Source organism: Nuphar pumila, chromosome 6 (assembly GCF_984573655.1).
Source record: "Nuphar pumila chromosome 6, dmNupPumi1.hap1.1, whole genome shotgun sequence".
Classification (NCBI taxonomy): domain Eukaryota; kingdom Viridiplantae; phylum Streptophyta; class Magnoliopsida; order Nymphaeales; family Nymphaeaceae; genus Nuphar; species Nuphar pumila.
The window spans coordinates 15,982,723-16,004,315 of record NC_143254.1 but is presented as its reverse complement, the minus strand read 5'-3'; the positions used below and the strand labels follow the sequence as shown (position 1 = coordinate 16,004,315).

At 35.9% G+C, this 21,593-nt stretch overlaps 1 protein-coding gene across 1 annotated transcript; it reads left to right on the top strand.

Annotated features, from left to right (window-relative positions):
- The first annotated feature begins 1,653 nt into the window (after positions 1 to 1,653).
- LOC149834097 (2-oxoglutarate and iron-dependent oxygenase domain-containing protein CP2-like) lies at positions 1,654 to 21,290 on the top strand. The gene is made up of 9 exons (XM_090009963.1): positions 1,654 to 2,087; positions 4,382 to 4,429; positions 5,521 to 5,697; positions 5,788 to 5,938; positions 6,415 to 6,501; positions 7,484 to 7,608; positions 18,528 to 18,646; positions 20,433 to 20,544; positions 20,621 to 21,290. The coding sequence occupies exons 1-9, from the start codon at positions 1,773 to 1,775 to the stop codon at positions 20,654 to 20,656; spliced, it is 1,170 nt and encodes a 389-aa protein (XP_089866089.1). The 5' UTR covers positions 1,654 to 1,772; the 3' UTR covers positions 20,657 to 21,290.
- Positions 21,291 to 21,593: the final 303 nt, after the last annotated feature.

Sequence of the window (21,593 nt, the reverse complement as noted above, 5' to 3'; positions counted from 1 at the left end):
CTTCCAAACAACCGAAGCACTACTTTTTGACTTTGAATTCCCACACCACAAGAAGTTGCTCATAGTGGATTTGATTTTCCTGATGACTTTGCAGGGGGTAGGGTAAATGGACATTAGATATGAGGGAATGTGATAACTGTTGATTCGTTTATCTGATATGGTTTCCAGTTAGTGCTATTTTGTGGTGTCTTAAATGGACATTAGACATGGTTTCCAGTTAGTGTTGATTCATTTATCAAAACCCTAAGCAGCGAATAAATCTACATGTTTTTTTTTTTGTTTTTTTCATTGGGGATGTGTTTGTGTGCTATAGAGAAGAAAAAGTTTTTTTTTTTTTACAAAATAGATGTGCTATTTTGTGGTGTTCATAAATTACATGTTACTTAGACGGTGACTGCAAACATTAAGAAGCATAAAATGTGAAATACAATGTATATGTGGAGCATGAAATTTTGTTTAGTGTTAACAAAATTAGAATAGAAAGTGAAATTATAGAATTTTGCCATCATTATTCTACATTTGATTTACAACCAAAATAAATGAATTATTAAGACCACTTGTGCACGTCTAAACTCTAGGCAAAGAGAAATAATGCACAAAATATAGTATTAATTTTTAAATTGCAATGTCTTTTAAGGCCATATATCTTCATAATTAAAACATGTCCATGAATCTACCAGTTAAGACACTAAATAAATGTTGAAAAACATTCACTTGATAATCATTTAGAACAAAAGTGGAGCCTATCTTTAAACACTTTTTTATGGCAATAATGGTTAAGACAAAAGACAAAACTATCCTTAAGCACACTTATCACAAAAGATAATAATATTTATATTATATTAGCTTAAATGGTTTGATGAGACCTATTATAGAGGCACCACTAACAATCAAAGCAATTAGTTTCCCAAATGAGCTTTGACCAATAACAACATTTTGCACTTGGTTTAACAAATAAACAACACTTTGTACGAGGGCTGTCAATCTTTGGGATTGTCTTAGGTTCACGATCCAGCCCGGACCCGAATCTTCGGCTGACATAAGAAAAAATGTTGATCAGGATGTTATTTAGGCCTACATTAACTCGATTAGAAACATGTTTGATCGGGTTCGGGCAATGATTCTTGCCAGATATCAAACCGGACTTAGCTGATTTGAGTGTTTTCTTAAATGATTTTATGTATATTCTAAATACCTTCTAAATTATGTGGGTCAAGTTTGAGATCCCATTTTCTTAACTCGACATAATTTGAACTTAAACCTGAATCCAAGCCATTGTTATTGTGGGGGGAGGATAGTCGTTTGGTTTGGGTGCACCTTCATGGGTCCGATACCCGATCCATTTGCATCTCTATTTCAAGCGATAAATCTCAAAATCAACGGTCCGGATGATCTATCTTGTGACACTCAACATTCAAGCACATCAAACGAAAATGCTAAGGGCTTTAACTCCAAAATTGCAAAATCTTGGTATTGTCATTCCAAAATACTACATGGCCATTTCAGTAATTCTGCTATTTGCGAAACCCTAATGTTCCGTTGCAAACTCTGGGTCAGTTCACACGTTTCCCTCCACACGAGCGAATCAAAACCTCTCTCGAATTTCTCCCTTTAAATTCCCTGTGCGTCATATTCCCTAGCTCTTTCGAGTCTCGTCTCTCCCTCCCTTCGTCAGAAACAATGCCGTCCCTCTCTTTCTCCCTCTTCCAATTCTCCAGTTTTCTCTGGTAGTTCTGATTCCGTGGTTTGGGTATCAATTGGCGAACTCGGACATGTTGCAGGACGACTCCGCCGATCGCCAGGGCGAGCCCCGCCCGGGGCCCAATGGCGTTCCGTTGACGGGCCGGCCATCGAATTCCGACTCAGCGGCGGCAACGGCCGGTCCCGACCGCAGGCTCCGGCTCGGCCCGAACAACGATCACAAGCCCGAGAGCTACGATGATCTCCGGCTCGACTATAAGGCGTCCATCTTCAGCTCCCTGGAGCGGCACCTCCCTTCGAGCATGCTCGGTGCCTCCCGGGATGCCAAGGTTCAGTTCATGAGTGAAATCCTAGCAAGATACCTCCCCGACGGCGAGCGATTGAGGGTGTGTGCGAATTCCCCGGATTTAGGTTTCTTGTAATCTTGTCTGCATTTTAGTCGCGGTTAAATTGCTTCTTGATTGTGATGGTGTCTCTGTGCCTTTGAAATTCTGATTTTTTTCCTTTTTTTTTCTTTGTTTGTAAGGATCAATGATTGAATTTTGGTCTACTTGGTTTGGCGGTTCATAAACTCAACATAAGCTTGTGCTTTGATCACTTTATTGACATTTTGTGCTTAGTGGGTCGGTGGAGGTGAAACTAAGAGTGAATTTCGGTACTTTTTTGGTTGTTGATTGAGTGCAACGAGGGAATAGTTTGGAGATGATTGGTGATTGATTGCACAATCGGTTGAATATCTGGGAAATTATTAGAATTTGTTGCATAATTCATTTGTTTGTTGAGGTGTTTTCACAGTTTACTTTGTAGATGGTTTCTTATTGATGAGCTAATTCTTTAAGCCTTGGCTCTGTCAATTGTGGATTAGGTTGTATTTGGAAGTTTTGGATGTACTGTGAGGGTATGAAAGATTTACACTCAAATGTATCTTCTGGTTTGTAGGTGAAAAAAATTGAAGGCATTGGTATTGATCGGTTGATTTTTATAAACCATTTCAGTTGTGTGGTTGGTACTTGACTCAGAAGAATACGTGATATTTTTTGTGTTTAATTTTGTTCTTTTGTCTTCTTAATGTGAAAGCAATAATTCATTTGTTGTGCATCTAGTTTAAAATTCAATTTGGAGCTAGATTGATATGATTGTTGCAGTTTGTTTTTATTTATGGTTGTATCTTATTATTTTCTTATTATTTCTCCGTCTTTCCATGGACGATGATGAATCTGCTGAATTTGTTAAGTCTGTTTTAAGTTAAAACCTTTTTCTTCCTACAGAGAATGGAACTGCTTTATGTAACAGAATCTGAATAGGCAATACTTTGTGCAGGAGAATTAATGTCTTAAGTACTTGAGAGAGGATTACCCAGGTCAAATATTTGTCAGCATCTAGGGCTGGGAAAGGAACTGAGCTTCTTGTGGCTCTGCTTATGTAAGAGCTCATTTGAGTGCTTATGTAATACATCATTTGGGCTCATAAGATAGGCTCAGAAATCTGAGCAGGATCTTTTTGTAATGCCAAGTGAGATCTGAGCATACTTATCGCAGTTCAACTTCTTTATTATTATTAAGGAACACGGGGTCACATAAAATGAACCATATGCATCACCTATCATGTCATAGAGTATCCTACTGGTGTAAACATTAAAAAAAACAATATATTTTTTTAGTTTTTTGCTTGAAGTTTATGTTTGTAGTTGGAATCGTCTGGTATTACTTGATATAGGCAATCCTTCATGATGCTGGCTAGCATTAGCCCGCCACTAGCTGGCCCGATTAGGCCCACAGGCCTAACAGGGGGCCGGCCCATTTCCACCCCTAGCTAGCATATTTGATATACCCTCAATGTTAGAAGATATGACATAGAAAAGGGACAATTAAAACCATAAGGCTGGATAGAAATGACCTCTTCTAGCAGCATCACCCAAGCTTGGTCCTAGTGGCTAACACTTATCATTTTCACCAAGGTGTAAGTGAGAAAGTCAAGCGTTTTGCCAACCAGAGTCCTGCCAATGTGGCCTTGCCAAAAAAGAAAAGTTGAAAAATTCTATTTAGGCCCAACTCTTTTATCCTAATTCCAAAAGAGGCCTCACTTTTCTGAAATTCCTGAAATGGGCCATATGTTTCCTGGAAACTGTCAAATAGGGCCTCTGGTTATCATCCATCATCTTGAAAACCATGAATCTTTTTGGGTTTCCTGTATTGTCCTTTGAAATTAAAAAATACACATTCATCCTCATAAGAAAGAAAGGATAAATATTCTAAACATTTGATTATGAATGCTATTATAATACTTTGACTTATAATTTAACCTGAGTTAATGTGCAATAATAAAGGCAGGACTCTGTTTGGAAGCTCTCGGAAAACTGATGCCCATATCAGGAAATTCAGAAATGTGAGGCCAATTTTTGGAATTAGGGCCAAAAGGTTGGCCCATAAATGGAATTTCCCCTCGAAAAAAATCTTTTACTTGGTTTCCTCCTGTTTATTTCTTGCAAAATCATACCTTGATCTCTGGTTCAAACAAATGGTTATCTTTTATTTTGTTGTTTATCTTCATTATAGTGGTGTTAAGGTTGTTTATTGTTACAGGTTTCATTATAAACTGTTAATTGCTCTTGATTGCTTAAACACTGTTGATCATGCAAATTTTGCAATGGTTTTTCTCAATAAGTGCATTCATTGTCCAGGTGCAGAAACATAGAGAATACAGGCAGAAAATCATGGCCAATTATCAGGTTTGTATTTTAGCAAGTGTTTTAGCTTCACACTGTTTTTATTTGTAATTCACTAATTTGAAGAAGCTAATGTGGCAATAGTTATAATTAATCCATTATAACCATACATAGCTTCATAAACTTATTGATGTGTCCATGTGTTTGCATAAGTGGAAATCTAGTTCATTTTGGCAAGATGATGCCTGATTGGTATCTCTGGCTCCATCTCCTCTCCTAAAGTTGATCACATCTGTCATCTTGTTTGAACGGGCCTATGCAAGCAGTCCCAATCATGGGGCTGAAAGTTGACGAAACATAAATTTTTATCGATATTAATATTTGAAGCTATGATCAAAATTTTGGACTCATACATTCATGTTTATTTACTGTTGAAATTGTTTGGCATTTTTTGTGAATGCAAATTTTTCATGGTTATGCTTTTTTATAAGACATGATATTTTTTTCCAAATTTGGTGAATCCTTTAAAACTACTTTTTACTTGTGTCCAGATCATATAAGTGTGCCTTATTCCATATAAACATGGAACAATAAGTTAGCAGTTGTTCGAATTTCCTGTTCAATTCGGTTAACTTCTGGTTATTAACTTAAAAGATTAGAAAAACACTTTACGTACAGAGTTTTTCTGCATCCATTTTTGTCTCTTGTATTGCAGATTTATCACTTATTTCACTGTTTTTCTGTGATGTTACTTTTAAAGCTGTTACCCTTCTTTTATCAGTTTTTGTTGTGAATGAATGCTTTTGTAGAGTTTGGAAGCAAGGAGAATGTGAGGCCTGACCAGTGAGGTCTTTCATGCAATTCTGGGATTTAAAGGTTTTGCATGGTTGACAAGTAGGCTTCCAATTATCACATGTAGAATGTCACTCAAGCTCTTCACTCCTTATACTATGCATTGCTTTGCACTAAATTTTCATCATTGGTTGAGTGGCAAAAGTCGGTTCCTTCTGCTGATTCTGTGTCCAGCATGGCATGATCCTTTGTCAAGTGAACCCATTGCTAATGTCTTTGACATTGTACTCTCTAACTAACTAACTAACTGGCAATTGGTGTTTTCCAGCAGTTTAAATATCTAACCTGTTTCCATGTTTCAGCCTCTACATAAAGCATTGTACAATATGCAACCCACAGCATTCTTTGTACCATCTTTCATTAGCGCAATCAGTGAGAATACCGAGGAGAGCTTGAGAAGTATCATACATGAACCCTCCCCAGGAATCTATACATTTTCAATGCTTCGGCCAAGTTTTTGTGAAATGTTGCTTGCTGAGGTACCAATTGGTCTTGTTGATTTCACATGGCCTTCACTTATTGTACTTGTGATATTGTCTTATGAAGTGACAGTAATTTCAATGTTCCAGGTGGAGAATTTTGAAAAATGGGTTCATGAAATCAGATGTAAAATAATGAGGCCAAATACAATGAACAAGTATGGAGCTGTGCTTGATGATTTTGGCATGGAATCCATGCTTAATAAGCTTATGGATGACTTTGTCTGTCCAATATCTAGAGGTAACAAATTGATGCCAAAAAGCTATATTTTGAGTTCATGAGTTTTGAAATGTTATAGCTCTGTATCATGACTAGTATTGTCAGACTTGCTGTTAGAGAGAAGCTTTTATGTGCTTTAGTTGCATAGAACTAATTGAAAACAATAGAAACATGAAAAAGCTAGAACCAAGTCTAGGACCCTTTAAAGGATATAGCCACTAACTTTGCTGGAACTTACGGAATTTCTCCTAGTTATATTAGCATAACAATAACATCTATAAAAAATAAAAATATTAAATTGAACTTGTGTTTTTTTAGAAATAGAAAAATACATGAATATTGAGAATGAGGAAAGTGGAGGGAACATATACAAATTCTTAGTGAATGAACAAGTTAGAAGATCATCTATTTTTATCAGATATCTTCAACAATATACCATTTTCTAATTTTTAGTTTCTTGCATGTCAAATAATGGTTCAGTTGGTTTCTTAATGCAGTTTTTTTCCCAGAAGTTGGTGGATCATCTTTAGATTCACATCATGGTTTTGTTGTTGAATATGGAGAAGGCAAGGATGTTGCACTGGGTATGTCTCTTTCTTGGTCTGCTGCATTTACAAGTGATATAACTTACTGGATTGAGAATGTCATCTGTGATTCATCTCAGGATTATATGGTATTTGAATGTGTGATAGGCACGTGGTAGTGTGATAGTAAGTTTCTTATATTCTGTCTATATGGGTATCTCAATTGCTAGGAGCGGAACCTATTGTAAAATCTCAATCATCAAGAAACTATACTAGTGAAATCTATGCCAGCAATACATATTTTTGGATGAAATGTTCAGTATTTGTAGGGTTACTTTAGAGCTGGTTGGCTTGAGATATAAATGTTTTCTATTGCAAGTCATTTGCTTCTAATACTTTTGCTATATGCAATCACAGTCACAATCACAAATTGTGCCCATATTTTGAAATTATTATACTATTGCAGTAACGATTTTATAAAATTGTAGCAAATAAATTTCATCATGATATTATAAGAAATTATAACTTTTTAAAAATGACATATTATTAAGTAATTTTTACTAATCCCTTTTGTATTCTTCACCTTTCTTTATACTATTATTGCAAAAGTCCTCACAATTTCAAAATTTCCTTTTGGGTAGAAGTAACAAGACTTTCCCAGCAAAATCAATCACAGACGCACACACACAGACGTGTGTGTGCACACACAGAAGTCACACATATTCTTGAGAACATCTTGGTTTAAGATTGACGTTTTGATAGCTAAATCATAGGTTAACACAATTTGCTAGCCTTTCCATTGTTATCTACAATCGATATACAAAACCTGGTATGTTGTTCGGATGACACTTTTCTTTCTATAAAATTGGTCTTCGCTCTTCAATATTGTTCTGAGGAGCTCGGATGTGATTCAAGACTCCAAAGAAAAATTTCTTTTGATCCTTGATGCTTTCTACAATTTAACATGAACTTACACATTATTTTGTCAAGTCATTCAGATTCTCTGGTTTTGAGGTTAAAAGTTCCATTGCTATTGTTGTAGGATTCCATGTGGATGACTCAGAAGTGACCTTAAACATTTGCTTGGGCAAACAATTTTCTGGTGGAGAACTATTTTTTAGAGGTGTACGCTGTGATAAACATGTAAATTCTGACACTCTTCCTGAGGTATGTCAGTGCTTGAGGCTGGTTATATTTCATTTATAGCTCTGAGTATGTCGCTACCCGTTTCTTCTGTTTAGTGCATATTTGGTTTTCTGCAGGCATGGTTGTTTGTTTTAGCTTTCAGCTGTTGCTGTATAAACTGAGTGCTGCTTGGTGATCCAAAACATGTGTCAGTTACATCAGCAGTTGCAGGAACTGTATTAATGCATCAAAGGCCAGGGCCTTGGTTTGTTTGTCTGTCTTATGGTTGTAACATGATAAGGATGTGAACCAGTTAGATTCGGTTCAGATGCCGGCATTACTGTATCTGCCATAATTTCTCTGGTGTAATTGAATTCAAAGTTGGATTTGGATATTTAGATGAAAGAAGCCATTGAGTAATCTGGATCTAACAAGCTATGTAGGGTATCGGATATGCATATTATCATATTTGGATGTCATTCAAATTGAGGTTCTGAATCCTGATTCAGACTCGGATTTGAATTTGGATATAAACGCTACAGTGAATCCCACATTTGATCATCAATCTGATATGCCTTACAAAGTCCAATAAAGGATTCAGATTTGATCATATATCCAACTGCTAATGATAGCCTATGTCACACGGACTCGGCTCCAAGGTCGACGCACCCGCGTCGACACGCACTAACACGGGTGCGGACACGGGTGTGACCGCACCCAGGGTCATTTTGGTCCATTTTTTGGATTTTTTTAAAAATTTTCTGGGCTACAGAATTAAAAAAAAAAATCTTGGGGGGGGGGCTGCACAGTGCTGTGTCTTTGAACTTTTTTTTTTAATATATATATATATATACATATATATATATATATATATATATACATATATATATATATATATAGACGAGTCCCCGTGTCCAAAAAATTTAAAATCGCGCCGCACCCGTGTCGCACCCGCACCCATGTGACATAGATGATAGCAAATGTCTCACATATAGACTGCAGAGATGGTCTCTAAGAGATCCAATTTGGTTGTTTCTTGTTGGAATGAATTAGTGGCAAAAGCAAATTATGATAGTGATTAGAACCAAGGTTGTATCTATCGTATCATAACCTGTATTGGTCGGGCACATAGTTACATCATATCGTATCGTTAACGTATCATAATTTTTTAATAAAAAATTCAAAAATTCAAAAAAAAACAAGAAAAATCAGAAAAACTTATTAAAAAAACCATATCACATGAAACAATGATGAATTGCACAAAATACAACCATAAAATCACATGTGAAGCATTTATGTCTCTATGAGCCGCATATGACTCTAATGAGATATTGCGGAAATATAAAAAGTGCATACAAGCACTTACAATAATGAATAAAAGAGACAATATCACAAATCCACTAAGGGACAATACAAGCACAAGCCTTTAAGAAGGCAACAATATAAAAAGCCTCTTATTGAAAGAGAGAGAGCTCTCAAGAATGAGAAATATACAAGGGGTTCACCCCTATTTATACAAGAGGGAGAGGAGAGAAGGGATGGCCAAAGGCCTCAAAAGGAGAGCCCAAAAGGGGGCTCCCATAGAGTCGTTGGGAGCCCCCAACGGTCACATTTGTGACCGTTGGGGGCTCCAACGACTCTATGGTTGGATCCCCTTTTAGGCCTAAAAAAATACAAAAAAGAATTCTAAAAAAATAAAAAAGAAAATTACATTTTATCAAAACTGGAAAATAGTTGTTTTCTAAAACAACTATGTGAAATTACAAAAATACCCCTATCGGGTATTGATGTAATATATATATATATATGTGTATATATATATGTATATATATTATATATATATATATATATATATAAGAGATACATTTTAACACCCCCCCTCAAACTTTACGGGGAAATGACGGAAAGTTTGCCAAGAAGAAACAGGAAGCGAGGAGCCGGAAGAGCTTTAGTGAAGAAGTCCGCCAACTGATATTCTGAAGTGACATATGGTAGAGCAATGGTTCCTCGTAAGAATTCGTCACGAAAATAGTGGCAATCCATTTCGATATGTTTTGTACGCTCATGAAAGGTATGATTGCTCACAATATAGATGGCACCCTTGTTGTCGCAACATAATTTTGAGGCTTCGGTAATATCAACCCCCATGTCTTTAAGCAGACTGCGAAGCCATACAAGTTCCATTGTCGTGGTTGTCATAGCCCGGTACTCAGCTTCAGTAGATGATAGTGAAACTTTCTGCTGCTTCTTGCATCGCCAGGCAATCAAAGAGTCCCCTAAAAAGACACAAAAACCAGTAGTTGAGACTTGATCATTGGGATTACCTCCCCAATCTGCATCAGTATAAGCAAGAAGATTCAAGGAAGAAGAGGAGGATATAAATAACCCTTTATTGATGGTATTCCGAATGTAGCAGATGATTTGAAGAGCAACACTCATATGCACAGTAGTAGGAGCATGCTGAAATTGGCTAACTGAGTGAACCGCATGGGCGATATCTGGTCTGGTGATGGTTAAATAGGTAAGAGACCCAATGAGTTGTCTGTAAGGTGTGGGGTCTTCCAGAAGAACCCCATCCTCCAACCGTAGTTTGGCATTAATAACCTCGGGAGTCTCTACTTTCTTGTCATCAGAAATCCCAGACTTAGAACATATATGTGCAACAAGCTTCATCTGTGACAAAATATATCCTCTAGAAGAATATGCAACTTCAATTCCAAGAAAATATCTAAGAAAACCTAAATCAGACATATCAAAATTATTTTTTAATATATTTTTAACATCAATAATACTATTTTGATCATTCCCAGTGATAATCATATCATCAACATAAAGCAACAATATTACGATACTAGAACCTGCATTTTTAACAAAAAGAGCAGTGTCAGTATAACACGAGTGAAATCCTAACTTTATCATGATATCACTGAAACGATCATACCAAGCCTTAGGAGCTTGTTTAAGGCCATACAATGCCTTCAAAAGCCGAAGTGTTTGACCTTGCTTAACATTAATTCCAGGTGGTGGATCCATGTAAACTTCTTCACTTAAATTTCCATTTAAAAAAGCATTTTTTACGTCAAGCTGATAAATAGGCCATTTTTTGGTTGATGTGACAGCTATTAAGGTCCTGACACTGGTCATTCGAGCTACGGGAGCGAATGTTTCTTCATAATCAATGTCATATTCTTGGGAGTATCCCTTAGCGACTAATCTAGCTTTATATCGTTCCAAAGAGCTATCACTTTTAGTTTTCACTTTGAAGACCCAGCGACAACCAATAGGTTTTTTGTGAGAGGGTAGATTAACTATTTCCCAAGTATTAGCCTTTTTTAAAGCATTTAGTTCAACTTGCATTGCTTCAACCCAATGTGGTATAGATTTAGCTTGATTATAGTGAGCAGGTTCAAAATAAGAGTGTAGGGTTATTAAGCACGCCCGATAGTTGGGGGTTAAGGTATCATAGGATACAAACCTATTTGGGGGTATTGATATTCTAGAAGAATGTCTAACTTGTGGTTCCTCAGTAGATTCAGAAATTTGAGAGTATTTTTCGAGGGCACTAATAGGATTTTCTTGATTTCTTCTTGAGTAAACATTTATATTTGTATCACTATCATAGACATTTATATTTGAATCACTATCATTTGAAGGTGTTGTATCAAGATGGGACACCTCACGAGTATCTTCTATGTTTTCAAGAAAATCTTCTTGTATGTCATCAATAAGATCATATAAGAATATATAATCAATTTCATTTGTTTCTTGTATTTTATCAAAGTCGTCTTCTTCTTCTAGAAATGTTACATCTTTTGAAACATATAGTTTATCATTCTTAAAATCATAACATCTATACCCTTTTTTATTTTCACCATATCCTAGAAAAACACATTCAATTGCTTTTGGAGATAACTTATCCATTTTATGTAATAGGACAAAACATTTGCAACCAAAAATACGAAGACGATTGAAATCGGGTGAAAGTTTAAAAAGTTTTTCATAGGGAGAAACATTTTTTAATTTAGAAAAAGACATTCTATTGATTAGATAAGTTGAGGTTAGAACGACTTTGGCCCAAAACTTCTTTGGAATATTCTTAGAAACAAGTAATGTTCTAGCAGTTTCTATAATGTGTCTATGTTTCCTTTCCGCTAGGCCATTTTGTTGAGGAGTCCTAGGATATGACTTTTGATGGCAAATTCCATTTTGGGTTAAATAGTTTTGAAATTCATGAGATAAGTATTCACCACCGGAATCGGATCTTAAAATAGATATGTTATTTTGAAATTGATTTTGAATTTTTTTATGAAAATATTTAAAGAAAGTAAATACTTTCGATTTATGACTAAGAAAATAAATCCAAACATACCGAGTAAAATCATCAATAAAAGTAACATAATATGAATAGCCCCCTTTAGACATAACCGGAGAAAGCCCACAAACATCCGAATGCACCAATTCAAAAGGTCTTGATGAAAGAAAAGTTCTAGTTAGAAACAGAATAGACTTCATTTTTCCAAAAATGCAATCTTTGCAATTAATTTCTTTTTCCTTGCAAAATTTGTTTCCAAAATGAAATAGATACATTTTGGAATAACTTGGATGACCAAGTCTTTTATGCCAAGTTTCCATGTTTTTTTCTTGGACATAAGAACAAAAATGATTTGTAGGGATATCGAGATGATCCATATAATAGAGGTCTCCCTTTCTATGGCCTTGCCCAATCCGCTTCTCGGACCGGAGATCCTGCACAAAGCAACCATTAGATGAGAAAGATATTTCACATCCATGGTCGGCAATTTGAGAGACCGAAAAAAGGTTTAAGTTTAGTTTGAGAACAACTCTTACTTTTGGAACACAAAAATTTTGAGAATCTTTAAATGAGCCAATACTTGAAATTTTTAAAAAGGTTTCATCGGCGGTAGAGACACAAGAGTCTTTTGAATTGGTGCAAACATCAATAAGTGCATTTTCATGGGGGGTCATATGAAAAGAGGCTCCGGAGTCAAGGATCCAAGAATACGTACCGGGTGATGATGTCGAAGCAATAGCCGCACCCGATGTGGAGGAAGAAACTTTTAGAATTTGTTGGAGAGCCATAGATATTTGTCCAAGAGTTTCTTTGATGTCATTGTTCTTGCCTTCATCTTCTTTGGTGGTAGTTTCTTCAAGAGAGGCCACCTTAGGCTTGAAAGTTCAGTTAAGCTTTGGGCAAGCAGGTTTAATGTGACCCGGCTCATAGCAATGATGACAAATAATCATTTTTCTTCCTCCATTGTAGTTTCCTTGTTTCCCAAAATGAGAAGGTTTATAGGTTCTAACATTGTTACCCGGTTTTGATACGGCGAGTACTTCATCAACATGTTTACTCATGCCAAGCCTTGTCTCCTCTTGAGTGATTTCGGCAATAGCATCCTCAATAGGAGGAAAAATAGATCTATGGAGAAGTGAGGATCTCACTTGCTCAAATTCGGGACGTAGCCCAAAAAGGAATTGAAACAATCGTTCTTGTTCCATTTGTTTTTGTCTTAAATCAATATCTTTCATAGAAACCCATTTTGGCTCTAAAAGAACCAATTCATCCCATAGTGGGTTTAGGGCACTATAATAGTCTTGAATGCTAGAATCACCTTGTTTGGTGGTTCTAATCTTTTCTTGCAAGAAATATGCTCTTGCAAGATCCTTTTGGGTATACATACCCTTCATAAAGGACCAAGCCTCATTGACTTTACGAAATTTAGCTATATTAGCACATACCTTAAGCTCAACATTGTTCATAAACCACACAAGGATTTTTGCGTGATTGCTTTCCCAATCTTCCACTTCTTTTTGATGATTTTCAATGGCCTTGAGGCGAGCATCTCCTTCAAGAGCCTTTTCTTGATCTTCTTCGTCCTTTGTGAGCATAAGCTTAGGTTCCGGAACGGTACCCATGACATAACCCAAAAGTTTTTTTCCTTTGAGATTATTTTCCATTGCCGATGCCCACATCATATAATTCTTTCCATTGAGCTTGAATGATAGGTCAATCTTTGCCTCCATGATGTTGCCAAGAGGTGAGAAGAGATCCACCAAATATGAAATACACGAACCACACCATTCCTTCAAGAATCGAGTGGCTCTGATACCATGTAAAGAGATATTGCGGAAATATAAAAAGTGCATACAAGCACTTACAATAATGAATAAAAGAGACAATATCACAAATCCACTAAGGGACAATACAAGCACAAGCCTTTAAGAAGGCAACAATATAAAAAGCCTCTTATTGAAAGAGAGAGAGCTTTCAAGAATGAGAAATATACAAGGGGTGAGGAGAGAAGGGATGGCCAAAGGCCTCAAAAGGAGAGCCCAAAAGGGGGCTCCCATAGAGTCGTTGGGAGCCCCCAACGGTCACATTTGTGACCGTTGGGGGCTCCAACGACTCTATGGTTGAAGCCCCTTTTAGGCCTAAAAAAATACAAAAAAGAATTCTAAAAAAATAAAAAAGAAAATTACATTTTATCAAAACTGGAAAATAGTTGTTTTCTAAAGCAACTATGTGAAATTACAAAAATACCCCTATTGGGTATTGATGTAATATATATATATATATAAGAGATACATTTTAACAATGACATCGTCAAACATCAACTAATATAGAATCATAGATAATATTGCATGCATATCTCACAAGAATAATGCAAAATATTAAATATCTTGCAATTAAGAGTATGTTGCAAGACTCATACTTTCATATTATATAAACAAAAACAAAATAACTAAGTTTATAAACAATTAAATGTTAAATAACCAAGTTTTTTTAAAATATATTACATGATAAAACCTCAATAATCATAATCATTTTTATCATTATCTTCTTCTTTTTCTTCGCCTTCTTCGACATCCACATCATCTCCAAGATACGTAGGGTCTTCATCATCTACCTCTTGTGATCCTTCTATGTTAATCTACTAAACTTCCTTTTTATTCAAAAGTGTCTTTGCTTCTTATTCAACCCATGCATCCAATTCATCAAAATGCTTCAAACTTATGCGATCAAATTGTTCTTTGTGCCTATTTGCTAATAACTTGTCGATTTGCCTAAAAAGATGATATGACAAAATTAAAATTAGTTGAGTTTTAAATGAAAATGACAAATAAACTTTGTAATTTTATATACCTTTTCCTCAATCGTAAGTTCTAGCTAACGTAAACGAGGTCATTGAGCCTTTTGTGCTCCATTCTATTTCTTCTTTTGGTATAGATTTGCTCAAAGACACTCTAGTTTATTTTACATCCATTTGCACTACATGTTTGGCTAAGAATACGAATGACAATAACTCTCAAATTTGGAACATCACTTCCAAACCTGGCCCATCACATGTCTGAAAAAAAACAAGAAAATGAGAAATCAATCAGACTAACAGATATACAATCATACAAAATATCATAACTAAATAACAATTTAAAATTAAAATTGAAATACACAAAATAAATTACTGGATGCATCATGACACGGTTTCACACTGTTGCAAGTTTCCTTATATCATACAATGCATTATAATAAGTTTTAATTTCTTTATGAATTTGATTTTGAATGCTATAATCTGGGTTCAACCTTTCGATGTAATCCATAAGTCCTTTGACTTCCTTATACATTTTAAATATAGGAGAGTATCTAAATGCAAAATTTAAATAATATGTTGCAACATGAAGAGGTTGATGAAGTTTCTTGGTCCACCTATAATCAATGATATTCTTTATAGATATGTACAAATTTTCTTCCTTTTTAAATTATCTCTAATGACCCTTTTTGCCTTATCCATGGCCTTATAGAGATAACCTATAGTTGGTTTGTCTTCACTGTCAATTAATCGAAGCACCTTTACCAAATGTATAATTATTCTCAATAACTTCACGCATGAATCCCAAAATTCACTTCTAAATACAATATCTATAATTTTTCTGATTTTCTTTTTGTATAGGAGAATCTATTAATTGCACTACGAATTAACTCAGCACCACTAGTGTACTTTCTCATTATGCTAAAAAACCATGCATGCTTGTAAATAAATTTTTTAGTAATTTCTTTGGTAGCATTTATTTGTATGATGTACTTCATCCATGCTGTCGATGTTCTCAAGCATGAGGTCTATGCAATGGCAGTACATGGGGTCCGACCAAATTTTTTTTGCCAATTCTTTACTTGTTGCCTTATAATTTGTTGCATTATTAGTAATGAACAATACAATGTTTTGAGACTGAACCTCTTCCACAACCTGGTAAAAAACCATCATCAATACATTTGTTGTCTTGGGCATATCAAATAAATCAATTGATTTAAAAAACATGGTTTTTCTTCGGAGCAATAGATAAGAAAATGTATCAAGGTCATCGACTTTCTGTCTATCCACCCATCTGTCCTGATGCTACACATAGTCTCTCTCTATGACTGCCTCATTTCATCATAATAAGTCTTCATTGACATTAGCATTTAAAATATTTCCTTTTAAAGCATGATATGAAGGCATCTTGTATTCAAACCCGATACTGGTTATGACATCTACCGTGACTTGAAAATAAAATGAATTTGTTGCATTAAAAGGAATGCAGGCATCATAAAACCATCCCCCAACTTTGATAGTCGCATGTTCGACTAAATGTTGAGTAGTCATAGTAGTATTAATGTCAGGTTGCGCCCCAGGTGCAGTCCTAGGAGGGAAAAAATTCTTAATAGAGCATCTAGCTCTACTTTATCTTGAAGAATTATCTCTTATTCTTCTTTTTGTACTCGCGGCACTACTACTAGCAGCAGCCACACATTTTCCCTTCACTGCAAAACTTCTTACTTTTGATGCTATCATGCTATGCTAGGAGCTCTACAATCAGAAGTAGGAAGCTCTTCTTCATCTTCTCAGGGTTCTGTATACTCTATTTCTGCCTCATTCATTTTTTTTATTCTTTCAAACCAGTAAGTAATTACTGACATTGTCATTTCACAACATCTGACAATTTTCTTGACGTTCATGCAGTAATATTATGATGTGTCTTGACTAAATGATGCTTAAACCGAGAGATACTGCCCGAAATAATAGTATGACAATAGTTGCACTTGATTTTCAACCGGTTTTCACTCGTTATTCTAGTTTTTCATTGCCATGGCGAATCATTTGATGTCATCTTAAAAAAAAAACTCAATAAAAAGAAAAGAATAAGGTTTTTTTTACCTTAAACCACTTAAGTGGAAAAATGATAGAAATGCACTCTTAATGAAATCGCAAAATCCCTCTTTCTTGCGAATGGATCGGCTCCCAAATCGCTCTCACGAGTCTTAGGGTGTGTGGATACCTCTCTAATGGCCTCTACACAAATGAGGGAGTTGGCCCTCAAGCGATCTTTAAAACCCAAAAATGAAAAAATGACTTTTCGACCCTTTTTAAGTATGCCAAGGTCATATCGTACGATACAAGTACAATACGAACAACCTTGATTAGAACAAGACAAAAACACTGCATACTCGGTACAAATGCAATCTTGTGCTGTGTAGCGTCAACCTAATCGGCCTTCTAAATGCCCACAACTCCACTAAGCCCCAAAGTCTCACATATATCATAACACGAAAGAAGATAAAATGTCAGGAAAAAATGAAAATGAAAACAAGTAAAATAATGGTATCCGTGATTCCTCTGTTGTCAAAATTTCTATTGTAAGCAGCCCTAGGGGAGGGCCATATGGTGGAGTAATTCATGTTATCAAATTCCCTGCATTTTTTTTTGTGGCAACCTGTTGCGGATGGTGTCTCTATAAGCCCGACCTGTCTAAACTTTTGAACAATTCTGACCACCTGCTATTTTTACGATTGTATTGATGTAGAATTGATCACCCTATATTCTGTCTTTGCTATTCATTTTCCAATCTCCATGGTTCTTCAGAAGTATATGACCCAATCTCCATTGTTATTCAGGTAAAAACTCTAGTTTTGGTAGGGGCCAGAACTGTGCTTGGACCCAGATGGCAAGAATCAGATAAAAGTTAAAACCTCTATTTTTAAAATAGTTTTACAAGTCAAATGCAGGATCTTAATCATCACTCAGGTCTGTCAAGGGTGTTGTTTATAACTTTCAAACCAAACCTGGGTCCATCTACTACTTGAATCATATGGATCTGACCTGATCAGCTAATTGGGCCTGCCTCAATAGATCATGACCCTAATACTATTGGGTCAGTATTGAGTCTGGTCAGGTAGGGTATAACCCATTTACAGCCCTATTGTTAGTGATGCGTTGTTCCATCATTCATAATGAAGTGCTTAATGATCATAATTTTTTTTAATGCTGGATGTCCTTTGAAATTCACTAATCACTGGTCTTACTAACTTGTCACTGGTAGAGCTATTTCATATCACATATGTTCCACGAACCCATCGATAGCAAATTTTGAATAACTTTAGTTTATAATGTGCTTTATTTTATTGCATAGATCTTGCTGTGAATCATTTAGTTTCCTTATGGGTTGTTAAAGCTAGTTTTTCCTGTATGATGAGCAAAAATCAAACCACTGAAGATAATTAAACAGTTTTAATTCAAGTTTGTTTCTGATTCTTGTTGAAATGACTTCAAATACAGTTGTCATTCCTTTTGGAAATAGCAGTTTGGTACATTATGATTGCTATCCGGTTTGGAGGAAGCAGTTTACCACTTATGACCTGCACGCACCCATATATAATGACCAAGGAGAGGTAGCATAAGAGATGAAAATGCCTGCAATTACTTCTGAGATTAACACGACTAACATTGAAAAGTCTGTACGTATAATGTCATATGGTCTTTTGACACTCTTTAGTTGTTTCCAACAAATTATTTCGCCTAGGTGCTATGGTCATCATCAACTTGAACTTCATTATTAGAATAAATCAGTTCAATGTAAGTGTAGCTTTGAGCAGCCTTTCCTATTTATGAATGCCTATTTCTTCTTTCTAGGAAATTTTTGATTATTCACATGTCCCTGGACAAGCCATACTTCACCGTGGTCGCCATCGGCATGGTGCAAGATCTACAACATCTGGTAATCGAACCAATCTGCTCTTATGGTGCAGAAGGTATGTCCTTCATTTCCTTATTTCATTAGCTTCAAGTGAAACCATGTAGGATGATTTTTAAATTTTAGGAAATTACTCCTTGCCTATTAGGAGCCCAACGCTTGAGCCAATTCTGATGAGTTCAATGGCCACCATCACTATGCACGCTTTTCAGATGAGAACCCGTTTGCAACATAATTTCATTGCAGTCCTATGTAGTTTTCATGCATAATTTAGGAAAGATCAAGTCGTTATACATGTTTTTTTTTTTTTATGTATACATCATATATATAACTATTCATGGAAAAAATAAAAAGGGAAATGTTCAAGGTTAACTTCAAAGAGAAACTATATATTCAATTCCAGATGAGATTAAAAATTCTCATTCAAGAAAAGAGTGGATGCAAGCTCTATGGAACTTTATCATGCATCTCATTAAGATTTTGATTTGAGAAAAGGTTGTTTCCGAATAACTAGGTTGAAAGTTATCTTTAAGATACTGAGATGATGGAAGCATCACACTAAGTGCAGAAATAGGCTTTACAGGTGTAGTATGTATAAGGGCTGGAGTCATGTATTTTTTCTAACTGTACTAACTACTAGACCATTTATTGGAAAAATAATTATTTTTTATATGAATGTGTATCTAAATAGTGAGCAAAATAATTCCATATCCCTTGGCGCAAGGTTTTCAATAACTTAGTGCATATGACTTGTTTTGTAATTGTGACTGGTCTATTCATACAAAAATTGACTCCCAGGATAGCTGTATCTTCTTATCATTTTTTACCATCAAAATTTTTGAACTGATACTGACAAGCACACACACACACACACACACACACACACACACACACACACACACACACACACACATACTTGTCTTCTATATAACACAGACTCTTCTGAAAGGTCAACGAACCCGTGTTGCACCTGCATCCATGCGAGTGTGACACTTGGACATGGCTTTTGCAGTGTCAAGTGTGGTCAACCACACTGGGGTCCATTTCTGTCAAAAAAACTGGACTCAAATAACCCTAACCGAGTCCAGTTTTATTTATAGTATTATATACTTAAATATGTATTCGCGTGCACACACACACGCCATATATATATATATATATATATATATATATATATATATCCGCACCCAAGTTTTTTGAAACTGCCAGGTCGCACCCACATTCAACTCCGCACTTGTGTGACAGCTTGTTTTTTATGTTAGTTTTTATTAAATGTTGTAAATGTTTTCCAGTAGGCACTTTCATGCTTGATGCAGCACCACTCTTCTCTAGTCAAATAGAGTAAAAAAGTCCATCACTTTCACGAACAATAGTAAGCCATCAAATCACTTGCAAGGTCATTTGTGATCTATTAGAGTGAGCTTCCACTACTGTCAATTTTGTCTTTGGTGCATGTACGTGGTAGAAAAAAATTATTGTCCTGGAACAAGCACATCCAACTATAGAAGGTTGAATAATAGTTAAAAGCTGGCCAAGCTTCCCATTTTCTTTCATGTTAAATCTTCAAGTTGGTGATCCTTTTCCTATTTTAGTTTATCCTTATTAAATAGTCCAGTTTCAAGTGTAGAATAGTAAAGAAGAGCAAAAATAATGTCCCATGTCAAAACTCATTAAAATCCGTTAGTACCTTGCAGTTAGCATGTTTCATCTACTTTGATGCCATTGCCTTGTGTAAAGATGCAACTCCGTCAAGATTGATAGATGTATTGGAAAGGCTTCCTTCGCTCTAATATTTCAATGTGAATGTTGTTCTAAACAACGGTTATTTAATCTTTTCCTTACAGTTTGGTTTTCAGAGAGCTGGTAAAGTATCAAAAAGATTTTTCTAGCTGGTGTGGGGAGTGTTTGCGCGAGAAGAAAGAAAGGCAACAAAAGATAGTTGCTGCAAAAAAACTGGTAAGTTCCGCACAATGTCTCTATATTACACATGATTGTGAAATAAAGCATTCTTTATGAACTTTGACTTGTGCAGGAGTTTCTTAGAAGGGAAGGAGAATCAATGATTTGAGCTAGGAGGCTCCTTGAGGCACCTGTGTCATAAACTGGTTGGAAGTGGCTGTGTAGGTGGTACTTTGTGTACATGTGATGTTTGCATGTTGTCACTGCCCACAAGAATTTTTGTGGTGTTGCCCTCAAGCTAATACATAATTTTTGAAAGGCGCGTCTTTTCACCTGAACTTGAGCCCCACTTTACCAAGATTCCATGGCAAGCGGCTATGTCCTCCTTGTAGGACAATCTTCAAGCAGTGCTCTTGGCATATCGACTATTCAATCTTAGGGAGTTTGAGGGTGGTTTCTGCTCTCAATTGCAAACTTTGCATTGGTCTGCCCATTTTGTGAATAGTTTCTGCTTCTGACTCATTAATATCTTGTATCTGAAACCATGGTATCAGGCCTGGTTGACTTATTCAAAGCTGACTACTGTGTTTGTAAATATATCACTTACTCACCGGAAGTCATGAAGCACAGCTGCATGTGGTCAGGTGGTATGCCGATCTAAGCAATTTAACCTCTGTTAGTGTAAAGTTAAAATGATTCCAGTACAGACTACTGGTATCCTGCCAACATCGCACTGGAAAACACTGGATGTGCCCAGTGCTTGTGTATTGCATGTTTATTCTGCTCTTGTTTCCTTCATTCCATCGTCGTGCTCTCTCTCTCTCTCTCTCTCTCTCTCTCTCTCTCTCTTACGCAGAGGATCTCAATGGGACATCACTTCTGGTATATCAGAAAATAGCATACTCAGAATTGCATGGATCCAACGATGTCCATGTGCATCCGTGCTTATGTTTGACCCAAATTAACTCAATGGGACATCACTGTTGCTGCTATATCAGAATATTAGCCTACTCAGAATTGCATGGATCCGTGGATGTCTGTGTGCATGTATGTGCATCTGATAGCTGAATTTTCATCTGAAAATCGTATGATCTCTATAAGGATTA

What these genes read in the sequence shown, in the direction of transcription:
- LOC149834097 (XM_090009963.1), top strand. Translation starts at nt 1,773, where the DNA reads ATGTTGCAGGACGACTCCGCCGATCGCCAGGGCGAGCCCCGCCCGGGG. An exon ending in ATTCTGACACTCTTCCTGAG is followed by an intron (nt 7,609 to 18,527) that starts GTATGTCAGTGC and finishes TCTTCTTTCTAG; the next exon opens with GAAATTTTTGATTATTCACA. An exon ending in CTGCTCTTATGGTGCAGAAG is followed by an intron (nt 18,647 to 20,432) that starts GTATGTCCTTCA and finishes TTTTCCTTACAG; the next exon opens with TTTGGTTTTCAGAGAGCTGG.